Source organism: Centropristis striata, chromosome 17 (assembly GCF_030273125.1).
Source record: "Centropristis striata isolate RG_2023a ecotype Rhode Island chromosome 17, C.striata_1.0, whole genome shotgun sequence".
Lineage (NCBI taxonomy): Eukaryota > Metazoa > Chordata > Actinopteri > Perciformes > Serranidae > Centropristis > Centropristis striata.
This window is the reverse complement of record NC_081533.1, coordinates 7017009-7031464: the sequence shown is the minus strand read 5'-3', so window position 1 is coordinate 7031464 and position 14456 is coordinate 7017009. Positions and strand designations below refer to the sequence as shown.

The window sequence follows — 14456 nt, the reverse complement described above, 5'->3', positions numbered from 1 at the left end:
GTGGTGGTGAGCCCGACTATATCTAGCCGGTAAAGCTCCACCTCCCGCACACGCCCGGGCTCGACGTTCCACGTCCCCAGAGCCAACACACCAGAGTCCATTCATAAAAACTCTCATTTTGTTTCAATACACACTTCATTAAAGAAACAAAATAAAACTTCCAAACTCGTCGTAGTTCAAAGTTCTGTTCACACGATCATTAACCCTTCATAGGGCACTCCTGGAAATTGAAAATCTCAAGCCTGAAGTGTTATTGGAGGATATTACAAGACTTTTTGCAAAATGTTTCATTTTTATATTGCAAATCGAGGTCAATTGAGTCATTACTATTATTATATTTATTATAGTCTCTTTCCCACAGCAACCCTAAATAGACAATAACACATCATTTGCATCCATCACCACTTTATCTTTTACCTTTAAACTATTTATTATCTTTTTAGACTACTTATTAAATATGCGTAATATCTGAATATATTTTTTAAAGCACCTTATATATGAGAAGCACACGTAAATTTAGTTGTATACTTTTTTTTTTTTAAATACAATGACAATAAAGGAAAGCTTGAATCTTGTGTGATTTACTGATTGGTCAGATGCCACAGTGTCACTATCTGTGATGGAGAAATCCATGTGGTTCTATGAGCTCACGGAGAGCAAAGAGACCTGTAATAGATGTCCACTCAAGTTAAAAAAAAGAAAAAAAGTCCGCTCAAGTTACCAAATATGGTTCTTTGCCTCTTTTTTGGTCAATGTGTGTGTGTGTGTGTGTGTGTGTAGGGGAACTCTGGTCTGGGCTTCAGCATCGCAGGAGGAACTGATAATCCTCACATCGGAGACGACCCGTCCATCTTCATTACCAAGATCATCCCCGGAGGAGCAGCCGCTATGGACGGACGCCTCCGGTACACACACACACACACACACACACACCTTGTTGGTTCCTCAGATCTCATAGTTTTGTATGACACCAGGATCTGTAGCGTTAACATGAAGTTCTGCAGCTTTGGCAGCACCAGGAAATTTGACGTGTCCGTCCCTCTGTCTCTCTGTCCCCCATCTCCATCTCCAGGGTGAACGACAGCATTGTGTTTGTGAATGACGTAGACGTCCGTGAGGTCACTCACTCTATCGCTGTGGAGGCGCTGAAGGAGGCAGGGCCTGTGGTCAGGCTGTACGTCCTGCGGCGACGCCCACCCAGCGAACGCATCACGCAGATCAAACTGATGAAAGGACCCAAAGGTAGGGAGGACACAATCAAATCAAAGTCAATCAAAATTACTTTATTTATCCCTGAGGGTAAATCCGGTGAGTCTGTTAGCTCTGTTAGAATGAGACAGTCTGATGGCTGGAGGAGCGTAGGATCTTTTGTATCTCTCCGTCCTGCAACAGAGAGAGAGAAGCCGTCCACTGCTGTTTTTTTGGTCCAAAAAGGTTTTGTGTATCATCTCTCCACCACCTCCTCCAGTGTGTCCAACCTGGCTCCAACCACAGAACCAGCTCTTTAGACCAGTCTGTCCAACCGCCTTCATCTCTGTGTCTGATGCTGCCTCCCCAGCAGACTGCAGCATAAAACAACACACTACCACCACAGACTGATAAAACATCTGCAGCATCTTACTACAGATGTCAAGAGGTCTGAGCTTCCTTAAGAAAAAGAGGCGGCTCTGCCCCTTTTTGTAGAGAATGTCAGTGTTTAGGGACCTGTCCAACTTATTATCCAGGTATACACCTAGATACTTAGAACTTGGCACCACCTCCATGTCCACCCCACAGGTATTCACTGGCTGAAGAGGGGGCTTCAACCTGTGGAAATCTATGATCATTTCCTTAGTCTTTGAGGTGTTCAGCAGGAGATAGTTCTTGTGACTCCAGTCACTGAAGGCTTTTATCAGATCCCTATATTCAGATTCCTGTCCATTCCTGATACACGCCACAATAGCAGTGTCGTCGGAGTATTTCTGGATGTGGCAGGACTCAGAGTTGTATTTGAAGTCCCCTGTTTACAGTGTGAACAGGAACGGAGCCAGAACAGTCCCTTGTGGAGCCCCTGTGCTGCTCATTAATGTCCCACAAACACAGTTCCTCAACCTGACATACTGTGGTCTTCCTGTAAGGTAATCTGTGATCCAGGAGATGAAGGAAAGATCCACTCCCATCTCTGTGATCTTGTTTTTGAGTATGTTGAGTTGGATGGTGTTGAATGTGCTTGAAAAATCAAAGAACATTTTTCATCACGGGGACACGAGGACACTGTTGGTTTACTCACAGTTACTTTTACTCTTCAACTTGTCCTGATCTTTCCCTCCCCTTCTGTCTGTCCCTGTCCCTGTCTGTCCCCGTCTGTCTGTTCCTGTCTGTTCCTGTCTGTCTCTGGTCCAGGCCTGGGCTTCAGTATAGCAGGCGGCGTGGGGAACCAGCATGTCCCCGGAGACAACAGCATCTACGTGACGAAGATCATCGAGGGCGGCGCGGCGCACCGCGATGGACGGCTGCAGATCGGGGACAAAATACTGGCGGTACGTAGCCCCGCCCTTTCACATAGATGTAAAAGTGCTCATTGGCTGTTGGTCCTCAGGGTCTGACCTGACCTCTGACCCCGGCAGGTGAACCACGAGTCTCTGGAGGACATCCTGCACGAGGACGCCGTCGTGGCCCTGAAGAACACGGGGGAGGTGGTTTATCTGAAGGTGGCCACGCCCACCTCACAGTATATCCACCCGTCTGACCGCTACAGCCCCCCCGACCTCACCAGCTGTACGTACCCCCCAGTACACAGGTTCAACCGAGTCCACTGGTTCTGCTGGTTCCATTGGTTCTGCTGGTCCTGGTTCCACTGGTTCTGCTGGGTCTGGTTCCACTGGTTCTGCTGGTCCTGGTTCTAAGAATCAAGTTCCAGAACTGAAAACCCTTCATGATCCATCAAAACACGAAGGGTTTTCAGGTCGTCCAATCACATCAAAGCTTCTGTTCTCTATCAGAACATGTTCCAACAGTTTTCTTCTCTCTTTAACCCTCCGGGCATGATCTTTAAAAAAATATATACAAAAAAACTTCAGTTCATCCTCGAAAGAAACTGTAAAAATTACCTTGTGATCAGACCCTCTCCTGTCCTCTCCTCTCTGCTCTGTATAAACAGTCCTCTCCCCTCTGCTCTGTGTAAACAGCCTCTCCTGTCCTCTCTGCTCTGTGTAAACAGTCTCTCCTGTCCTCTCCTCTCTGCTCTGTGTAAACAGCCTCTCCTGTTCTCTCACCTCTCCTCTGATGATCCGTCGGAAAGTTCAAACTCTGACGATAATATCTGTTTCTACAGTTTCTCTCTATGTTAAATGCAGAAAGAAATCAAACTCTGAGAGGGATAAATACAGAATAAAGAGAGAATAAAGCCTGTTAGCTCATGGCTAGCTGGAGGTGGTCTCAGGCCTCAGATTGTCCCCCTTGTCTCTGCAGCCTACATGGAGCCGGACTACATGTGTGATTACCCACAAGCCCTCCCTCCCCCGTCCCCACGGCGCTACTCTCCGATCCGCGGCATGATGGGAGAGGACGACTACTCCCGGGAGCCGCGGCGGGTTGGGGTCCAGCGCGGCTCCACTGGACTCGGCTTCAACATTGTGGGAGGAGAGGACGGAGAGGGCATCTTCATCTCCTTCATCCTTGCAGGAGGACCAGCAGACCTCAGCGGGGAGCTGAGGAAGGGGGACCAGATCCTCAGTGTGAGTACAGGACCAGGTCCTCAGGGACCAGGGGCCTCATGTATCAAAGAGTGCATAGCTTTCATACTGAAAGTGTACTCCCAAATCTAGAAAAGTATGTACGCAAACTACGCACTCTTTGATACATGAGGCCCCTGGTCCTCTGGTAGACCGGACTCTCAGATCCTGAATGAGAGAGTAAAAACTTCTCTAGAACTCCATGTTAACATTATTATTATTATTATTATTATTATTATTATTAATAATAATAATAATAATAATAATAATAATATAAATTAATAAACATGATTATAATATTATTAATAATAAAAATAATTATTATCATTATAAAGCCATAAAGTAATTATATAATAAAGTCATGAACGTTATTATTATTATTGCTATTAATAATATAATAAAGTAATAAACATGATTATAATAATAATTATAATAATTATTGTAATTATAAAGCCATAAAGCCATTATATAATAAAGTCATGGACATTATTATTATTATTATTATTATAAAGTCTGCATATTTATATGTATATATATATATATATATATATATATATATATATGTATACATATATACAAATAATATTACTATTGTGCTGCTGTGTGCAGGTGAACGGAGTGGATCTCAGGTATGCGACTCATGAACAAGCAGCAGCAGCTCTGAAGAACGCCGGACAGACAGTCACCATCGTGGCTCAGTACAGACCTGAGGGTGAGTACTGACATAGTACTACTGCTGCAGATACTACCAATGCAGTACTACTAATACTGCAGTACCGCAAATAACACTACTAATACTGCGGCACTGAAAATATTACTACTATTACTGCAGTACTGCAAATATTACTACTAATACTGCAGTACTGTAAGTATTACTACTAATATTCCAGTACTGCAAATAACACTACTAATACTGCAGTACTGTAAATATTACTGCTAATACTGCAGTACTGCAAATATTACTACTTATACTGCAGTACTGTAAATACTACTACTAATACTGCAGAACTGCAAATATTACTACTAATACTGCAGTACTGTAAATACTACTACTAATACTGTTTTTTTTCTGAAACGAGTCGTCATAGATGTGTTGTTTTCAGAATGAGTCGTCCCTGATTTGTTGTTTTCATGAAACAAGTCGTCTCTGATGGGTTGTTTTTTTAAACGAGTTGTCTGAGATATGTTGTTTTCTGAAATGAGTGGTCTCTGATGTGTTGTTTTCTGAAACGAGTCATCTTTAAAATGTTGTTTTCTGAAACGAGTCATCTGTGATGTGTTGTTTTCTTAAACAAGTCTTCTTTAATGTGTTGTTTTCTGAAAGGAGTCGTCTTTGATGTGTTGTTTTCTGAAACGAGTCGTCTCTGATGTGTTGTTTCTGCAGAGTATAGCCGTTTCGAGGCAAAGATCCACGACCTGAGGGAGCAGATGATGAACAGCTCATCAGGAAGTCTGAGAGCCAACCGCAGCTTCTACCTCAGGTAAGCTGCGTGGCTCACCTGGGCAGGCCGCTCCCTCAGAGACAAGCAGGTTACCGTGTGTTTTCGTGTGTTTTAGGGCGCTGTTCGACTACGATAAGCAGTGGGACTGTGGCGTCCTGTCTCAGGCTCTGGACTTTAACTTTGGGGAGGTGCTGCACGTGTTGGACAGCGCCGATGACGAGTGGTGGCAGGCCAGACGGGTGAACCAGCAGGGGGAGCTGGAGGAGCTGGGGTATATCCCCTCCAAACACAGGTCCATGTTTATTATTATTTTTATGTTTATATTATTATTTAGATATATTTAGATATACATTAACCCTCCGAACACGCAACAAGCAATATATAAAAGACCATTTTTTTTAATCGTAAATACAAACCGCAAAATCGGACATTAATGTCAATTTGAGCTTTCCGACGGTTCTTGACAGATCATTACGGTGGCCCTGAAGTGCAAATCACAACGGCAAATCAGAACACACAACAACAAATCAAAAAACACAACAACAAAACAGAAAAAACAACAACAAATCAAGAAACACAACAGCAAAACAAAAACACAACAACAAAACAGAAAACACCATGACAAATTACTTACTTTACAACAACAAAGATTTGCCATCGTGATTTGCACTTCAGGGCCACCGTAGATCATCGCTTACGAAAGTTTCCGCCAGAAAAAGTAACAAAACAAAGTTGTTTCTTCAAAATCCATATGAATCTGTATAAATCCATAAAGATCTATAAGTCCTGCAGCTGTGCGGAATCAGCACAACCAGAACTACTCAACATAACTTTGTGCAGAATAACACCGTTAGAATGACAGAAATCTGAAAAAAGTTAAATTTCTCTGATGAATAATTTTTTGATGTAATAAAATGAAATGTATATATAAATACTTTCCCAAGTGCACACGAGTGTCACAAATGTTGTAAATGACTGATGTAGAATAAAGAGATTCTGACAGAAACTGGAGTCCACGAAGGTGTCGGAGCACGACTTCTTCATGACGTCACAACGTAAAAACGAAGTAGCATCAAGCCCTGCTGTCAGCTTTTCTCTAAAGTTTTGGCTTTTCCAGAAGTTTCCATGTCCAATTTAATGCATCAACCCCTTTTCAGCAAAGGTTAAAAAAACACCTTGACAAAGTGAAGTAACATGATTTTGTAGTTACAGAGATTTTTCTAATTTTGCAGTGTGCATTTAGCATCTTTAATGCAATCTTTTGTCTTTACTTTTTTTTGTGTTTTTTGTAATTTCTTTGTGTTTCCTTGTGTTTTTTCTTTGTGTTTTCATGTGTTTTTGTGTGTGTGTGTTTTTTTTTATGTGTTCTTGTGTTTTTTTGTAAAAAAAACGACAAAATAGCCCCAAACTCTGAAGGGTTAAATCTTCATTTTGGTCACTTTTTATAACAGAAGCATTCGTTACTGATGATATGTTCAAGGACCGTCGGAAAGTTCCACGATAAACGCTGAGTTTTTGGTGATCTTTTACGAAAACACTCTGAAGGTTGACACTGTCAGCTGGTCCTGATGTAAACAAACTGTGTGTTTCAGAGTGGAGAGGAAAGAATGGTCCCGCATGAAGAGTAAAGGTAAACTAAAACACGAACTTGCTGTTGTTGTTGTTGTTGTTGTTGTTGTTGTTGTTCTCTTTGTAAACCGTGTTTCCTGATCACAGGTCGAGAAGGTTTCGTTCACAGCTACGAGCTCATCACTCAGATTGAAGGTCAGTGTCACCTCTAACCTTTAGAACCCGTAGAACCCCACCAAAGACCTTTACAACCTTTAGAACCTCACCAAAGACCTTCAAAACCTTAAGAATATCACCAAAGACTTTTAGAACCTCACCAAATACATTAAGAACTTCATCAGAGATCTTTAAAACCTGTAAAACCTCACCAAAGACATTTAGAACCTGTAGAACCTCATCAAAGACCTAAAGAACCTGTAAAGCCCTCACTAAAGACCTTTAGAGCCTTTAGAACCTCACCAAAGACCTCCAAAACCTTAAGAATATCACCCAAGACCTTGAGAACCTCATCAAATACATTTAGAACCTGAAGAACCTCACCAAAGACCTTTAGAACCTTACCAAAAACAGACATTTTAAATCTGTAGAACCTCACCAAAGACCTTTAGAACCTCACCAAAGAGCTTCAAAACCTTAAGAACCTCACCAAATACCTTTAGGATCAGGGTGAACCTCAGATGTGTCTTGAGACCTCTGGGAGATAAACGTGTCCTCCAGGTGTAAATAAAGTTTCCTCTCTGTCTTTAGTGGACTACGCTCGTCCCGTCATCATCCTGGGCCCAACCAAAGACCGAGTCAACGATGACCTGCTGTCCGAGTTCCCCGACAAGTTCGGCTCCTGCGTCCCCCGTGAGTGCTGTTAAAGGTAAAGAATGTGATGTCAGCAAACAGGAAGTGATATCACTCTCTCTCTCTCTTTCTGCAGACACGACTCGTCCTCGCAGGGACTACGAGGCCGATGGGCGGGACTACCACTTTGTGTCGTCACGGGAACAAATGGAGCGGGACATCCAGTCCCACCGCTTTATTGAGGCGGGGCAGTACAACAACCACCTGTATGGGACGTCGGTACAGAGCGTCCGGCAGGTGGCCGAGCAGGTAAGACAGGACACTTTACTTTTATTGTATTAAACCTATAAAACCCAATTTATCATATTTGATACATGAGTTTTTGAGACCTCTACATCATCAGGGTGATATCTTCTTTCCTGAAAAACCTGATGTATGAAATCAGATACATGCAGTACCTGGATAGTCCACCAGGGATCAGTAATTAACCCTTTGATGCACAACATGGGTCTAAAGTGACCCGACTAAGTTTTTATATTCTATATCTTTGCAATAAATTAATTTCACCATTCAGTATTGCAGGTTTTCCTCAAATAACTTGTTTTTGATCATCATACATCCAAATTTTTGGTTGTCATTTCTTACTTTTTGAATAAATACCCCCTTTTTTTTTTTATCACTACGCTTCTAATGCACAAGGTCATTTTTGACCCATGTAGAAGGTGTTTATATGTTGTCACCAATTTAAAACCTCAAAGAAGACACAAATATTAACTATCCCATTATGTTAAATTGGTGTTTTTCCGATGGAAATTATTATTTGGTGGCTCTAATAACTCTCAAATGTTAAAATATGTGATTTCCAATGTAATCTGGTGGTTCTAACAACAAGTTCTAACACAAGTTAAACCTTAAAAATAAGAAAAACATAGTTACACGAATAATCAAATTATTAATTTAGTGAATCACTTTTTGTATCATTACGCTTCTAATGCACATAGTCATTTTTGACCCGTGTGTGTAAATTTGATGTAAAAATAGAAAAACTATTTTTATTAAGTGTGAAAGGAAAAATGGATATAATGATCTACTGTAATAATAATAAAAAAGATATTCAAACACACACCCAGCATGAAATAACATTGGAAATGAATGCGGGTCATTTTTGACCCATGTTGGGCATTAGAAGGTGTTTATATGTTGTGCATCAAAGGGTTAATGCACCAGAGGGCCTTTATCCAATTAGTAACTAGTAATGTAATTTTTCAAGAATTTTTTTGTTAAGTTTTAAAAAGTTAAGATAAGAAAGGAATATTTAATGGACTGATGTAGTGTAAAATAATTAATATGTCATAACTTAATTTAGAGTAAAATTGTGTTGAAAATGTGTGTAATAAATTTGATACAGCAGGTATTAATGACAAGTTATTTGAAAATTTGTCAATTGTCATTTTTCTGCATTTCACACATTAAATAAAGCAACATAACGTCTTTTTCTCATTTAGGTAAACTAATTACTATTAGTTAGTATGGGCTGAAATACGTGCCACCAGAAACTGAATTTATTTATATACCCAGTTTCATTACTATATGGAAAAAAATGCCTGAAATTCATTAAATTCCACATTTAATGTTGTTTTTAACAAGATAAAGCTTCAGTAAATTTTTCCAAATACCTTTGTTATTATCAGTTTTTCTCCTCCATTATAATATTCTGTTTGTGTGTGTGTGTGTGTGTGTGCGTGTGCGTGTGTGTGTGTGACCAGGGGAAACACTGCATCCTGGACGTGTCGGCCAACGCCGTCAGGAGGCTGCAGGCGGCTCAGCTTCACCCCATCGCCATCTTTATCCGGCCACGATCCCTGGAGAACATCCTGTGAGTCAGTGAGGTCATAAGTGAGGTCATAAGTGAGGTCATCAGTGAGGTCATCAGTGGGGTCATGATGATGCTCTCACTGCTGCATCACTGAAACTGTCAATACAAATAACTGAAGTGTGTGTATTTGTCCGTGTGTGTGCGCATGCATGTGCGTACTTGTGTATGTGTGTGTGCGCTTGTGTGCATGCACGTGTGTGTGTGTGTGTGTGTGTGTGTGTGCGCAGAGATCTGAACAAGCGTCTATCTGAGGACCAGGCGAGGAAAGCTCTGGACCGAGCCATCAAACTGGAACAAGACTTCCTCGAGTGTTTCACAGGTAAAAACTCTTCATGCAGGTTAAAATAAATAACAAAAACATTACAGGTCAAAGGTCAATGTTAACTGTGTGTGTGTGTGTGTGTGTGTGTGTGTGTGTGTGCAGCCATCGTGCACGGCGACAGCTTCGAGGAGGTGTACCACCTGGTGAAGGCGGTCATCGAGGAGCAGAGCGGTCCGTACATCTGGGTTCCTGCTCGCGACAGACTCTGATTGGCCACTGCTGGCGACGGGCGCTGTCTCCATGGAAACGCTCTCGGCTGCGGCGTGACCTCACGGAGAGCAGACGATGTTTTTACCGTTTTTGCTTTGTTTGTACGGAGGAGCGGTTGATTCTGTATTATCAGTAAATAATGGATCAGGACCGTAGAGTTCAGTTGGTATTAAATATTTATATTATCCTATTTATTTATTTATTTATTTATCAATTGATTTATTGATTTATTTATGTGATGTGAAAATGGTGTGTGTGTGGGTGTGCGTGTGCGTGCGTTTGTGTGTAGTGTACATAAAGACTTGTGTGACTGTAAATAAAACGATGGGGCTCAAACACACAGTCTATTCAGGGCTTAAAGTACCAGACACCAGACTACAGGACCCACAACCCCCCTCTCATGGACTACAGGATCCAGGACCCTCCTCTCATGGACTACAGGACCCACAACCCTCCTCTCATGGACTACCACTCCCACAACCCCCCTCTTATGGACTACAACTCCCACAACCCCCCTCTCATGGACTACAGGACCCACAACCCTCTTCTAATGGACTACAGGACCCACAACTCTCCTCTCATGGACTACCACTCCCACAACCCTCCACTCATGGACTACAGGACCCACAACCCTCCTCTCATGGACTACAGGACCCACAACCCTCTTCTAATGGACGGCAGGACCCACAACCCTCCTCTCATGGACTACCACTCCCACAACCCTCTACTCATGGACTACAGGACCCACAACCCTCCTCTCATGGACTACAAGACCCACAACTCTCCTCTCATGGACTACCACTCCCACAACCTTCCTCATGGATTACAGGAACCACAACCTTCCTCTCAAGGACTACAGGACCCATAATCCCCCTCTCATGGACTACAGGACCCACAACCCTCCTCTCATGGACTACCACTCTCACAACCCCCTCTCATGGACTACAGTACCCACAATTCTTATGGACTACAGGGCCCACAATCCTCATGGACTACAGGACCCCTAATCCCCCTCTCATGGGCTACAGGACCCACAATCTTCCCAAATCTCCTCTCTTTTTGGACTAAAGCACTCCAAACCTCCTCATCTGCACTACAAAACCATCAATCCTCCTGTTTTGGACTACAAAACCCTCAATTCACCACTGTCTGGACTACAACACCCACAATCCTTTTTTGGTTGAATTACACTAACACTAACAAGTCTCCTCATTTGGACTACACGGTCCAGAACCCTTCTCTGTATGGACTACAATTCCCTCATGGCTTGGACTACAACACCCCTAAACCCCCTTGGTTGGACTACATAACCCACAACCCCTCTCCACATAGACTACAACCCCCTAGCCCCCTTCTACCAACCCTCCACATCTGGACCAACCCTCCTCATCTGGACTATGACTCCCACAGTCCTCCTCACCTGGACTACTACTCCCACAGTCCTCCTCATCTGGACTACAACTCCAACAGTCCTCCTCATCTGGACTACAACTCCCACAGTCCTCCTGTGCTGCCGTGGACGGTTTTGGCGGCGCAGCAACAAACAGCTGGAACTGAAACCCAACACTTCCTTTTTATAAACTACATTACCCACAGTCCCCGGCTCCACCAACAGAGATCTACAGCACAGAAGGACTACGTTACCCATAAGTCCCAGCTACAGATACCTGGCTGTGGGTGGGTTATTCTGGACTACAGTACCCATGATGCCCTGCTCCTGGACAGTAAAAAGGACTGCAGGCGGCTTCTGATGGTTTTTATCCAAATCAGGTTCATGTGAATAATTCTAATAATTATTATAATTATTAAAATACTCATAATTATTGATCACACACAGACACACACACACACACACGGCGGGGTTACCTGAGGTCGTCTTTTTTGTGAGCACTGACTGAAACACTTTATTATTAACTTCTATCTGAATATTTATTAACCTGTGACACACACACACACACACACACACAAACACACTGTGGAGGCTGCTGGGAGGCGACTGGCTTGTTGTAAAATGAAATAATGAAATAATTAGTTATAAATGAAATTCAAATATTGAAATAAATTCCTTATAAAACTGCTCTATTTCATATATTTACATTTGATTTGTGTTGGAATGTTTATTGTGTGTAACATTAATAAATATAATAAATACTGTTCATACTTTTAGGAGAACAGAAGCTGAGCTTCCATAAATTAAATCAATGCGATTTAATGTACGAAAAATAAAGAAATAAATCATTCATTTTTCATACATTAAATTACCCTGGGTATACCCATACTGCCTTGCGCGCTCGATTTCATTTTGAACTGCGAAAGGTTCTGGTGTCCATGGCCGTTTCTTAGCCCTGTTTTAGGGATCCAATCACAGAACGGGGAGGGACGGCAAGACGATGACGCATACTGTTGGACAGACTGAAGCTTGTAGTTTTCTTACAGATCCAACACGGCTGCAGCAGACCTGAAACTCTCTTTGGATCTAGCTGCAGACAGTGTTCTAGATAGTTTAGAGCCAAAGTTTATTTTAAAAGAAGAAGAACGTTTGACCGAGAGACCCGCAGCAGCTTGTCTATTGCCCATAAAATCAGTGGATGTGTGTGGCTGAATGACATGAGGCGGAATAATGTGTAAAAATAAACAAACAGTACTGAATGCTGCCGTCGGGGTGTGTGCGTTACAGGGGCCAATCTATACCACCCCTATGAATGTCATTGCTATAGTGTGGCCACGGTGCCAAATATGAAATTAGACTGCCACTAGAGCGCCACCTAGGGGCGGATCAATAAAAAATCCTCAGGAGGGTATTGACAATAATTGTACCAAGTTGTGTGTTAATCTGACCAACCAATGTAGAGATATAAAATACTTCAATTTAAAGATTGCCACCAAGTGGTCATCACCCAAAATTTTGCATAGAGCCTCAGGGGTTCATGGGGAAGTAGTAACCTGAGTTTCATGTCATTCAGACACACAAATGTGGAGATATGCAACACTTCCTGTTTTGGATGAAATCTTCAAAAACGGTTTGGTGTTGATAATAGCGCCACCTGCTGGTCATTTTTTGGTGTGTGAGTTACAGGGGCCAGTCTATACCACCCCTATGAAGTTATTGCCTTAAGTCTTATGGTCTTGGCATAGTGCCAAATAATAAATTAGACTGCCACCAGAGCACCACCTAGGGGTCGATTAATAGAACCTTCAAGGGTTATTCTCAGGAGGGTATTGACAATAAGTATACCAAGTTTGGTGTTAATCCTACTAACCGATTTGGAGATATAAAATACTTCAATTTAAAGAGCGCCATCTAGTGGTCATTGCCCAAAATTTTGCACAGAGCCTCAGGGGTTCATGGGGAAGTAGTAACCTGAGTTTCATGTCATTCAGACACAGCAATGTGGAGATATGCAACACTTCCTGTTTTGTGCTGATAGTAGCGCCACCTGCAGGAAGTTGTTATCTAATAACTTGAGAACAAAAGAATATATTTATTTATATATGAAATATCATGAAATGTAAACACTCTTCAATCTCTAAACATTCAGAGACCTTTGGTTTTAGTGTTGGTGGTTGTGTTCAGTAGATGTTTAGGGGGAGATAGGCGGTCAGCAATAAATGACATAGAAGTGGTTGGCATCATCTGAAAGCTGTGAACCTGAAGATTAATTAGAGATTCAGCTCAGCACTGTGAGTCAAGTTGTTCTGGTCAAAAACATCTAATTAACCCGTAACCCCTTTTTGTATCCAACTAGTAATTGTAAAACAAATTTAAAAAAAATACAAACCACATTCTCTTACAATGGTAAAAATATTAGAATACCAGCATTTCTCATTTGGTAAAAATGGAATTAATTGTGATAGTCATGATTTCCACATATTTATTCTATATAATTACCATATTTACTTGGAAATAATCTCAGAAAGTGACAAAAACTACATACTTAATTAATTATCTCAGCATATTTATGATGGAATACCATTAAATGTTTCATATTTACAGCAATGAATGATCAGAAGTAATGATTTCATAGCACATAGTTCATTATAATGACATCAGCTTAATAACGAAAGAAAAAGAGAAGGAAAGAAAAGAAAAGAAAAAACGCCACACCCTCTCAAAAGTCTGCTCACTCTGCGTGTCTCCACTACAAGTTAGCCCCCAGAGGGATTTGGAGACTCAGGAGGTGACGTATGGTTTCACTAACTGTGCACAACGTCAGCAGTTGAAAGTAGCATGGCTAATTATGCACAGAGTCTCCGATTATCATAAACATAATGATTGTGAATGAACGACATCACTACCTGTGCACAGAGTGTCCGGTGCTTGTTGTAAACAAACAGATATCGCTAAGTGAACACCGCCTGCAGCAGCACATAGGCCTACACACTGTACTGCTACAGAGCTAACTGTAGCTAACTGCCGCTAACGGCGACTTTTCAGACCCCCTCAGCAACTATTTTTCAAGAAAGCGACTGGAGACAAATCCAGCGACTCCTTCTTACTCTTCTTAAGGAGCCAATAACGAGTCAGTTAGCTACAG

General features: G+C 41.9%; 1 protein-coding gene across 2 annotated transcripts in view; it reads left to right on the top strand.

Annotated features, from left to right (window-relative positions):
• The window catches only part of LOC131989432 (disks large homolog 4-like), a 28164-nt gene extending 16985 nt beyond the window's left edge, over window positions 1–11179 (top strand). For both annotated transcript variants that reach the window (XM_059354645.1, XM_059354646.1), the window contains 15 exons: window positions 781–905; window positions 1073–1242; window positions 2383–2519; window positions 2607–2757; window positions 3451–3716; window positions 4323–4425; window positions 5098–5194; window positions 5271–5447; window positions 6748–6785; window positions 6872–6919; window positions 7472–7573; window positions 7650–7822; window positions 9280–9389; window positions 9617–9708; window positions 9814–11179. In XM_059354645.1, the coding sequence (XP_059210628.1) occupies window positions 781–905; window positions 1073–1242; window positions 2383–2519; window positions 2607–2757; window positions 3451–3716; window positions 4323–4425; window positions 5098–5194; window positions 5271–5447; window positions 6748–6785; window positions 6872–6919; window positions 7472–7573; window positions 7650–7822; window positions 9280–9389; window positions 9617–9708; window positions 9814–9920 (1896 nt within the window). In that variant the 3' untranslated portion in view covers window positions 9921–11179. The remainder of the gene's footprint in view (window positions 1–780; window positions 906–1072; window positions 1243–2382; window positions 2520–2606; window positions 2758–3450; window positions 3717–4322; window positions 4426–5097; window positions 5195–5270; window positions 5448–6747; window positions 6786–6871; window positions 6920–7471; window positions 7574–7649; window positions 7823–9279; window positions 9390–9616; window positions 9709–9813) is intronic.
• The last annotated feature ends 3277 nt before the right edge of the window (window positions 11180–14456 follow it).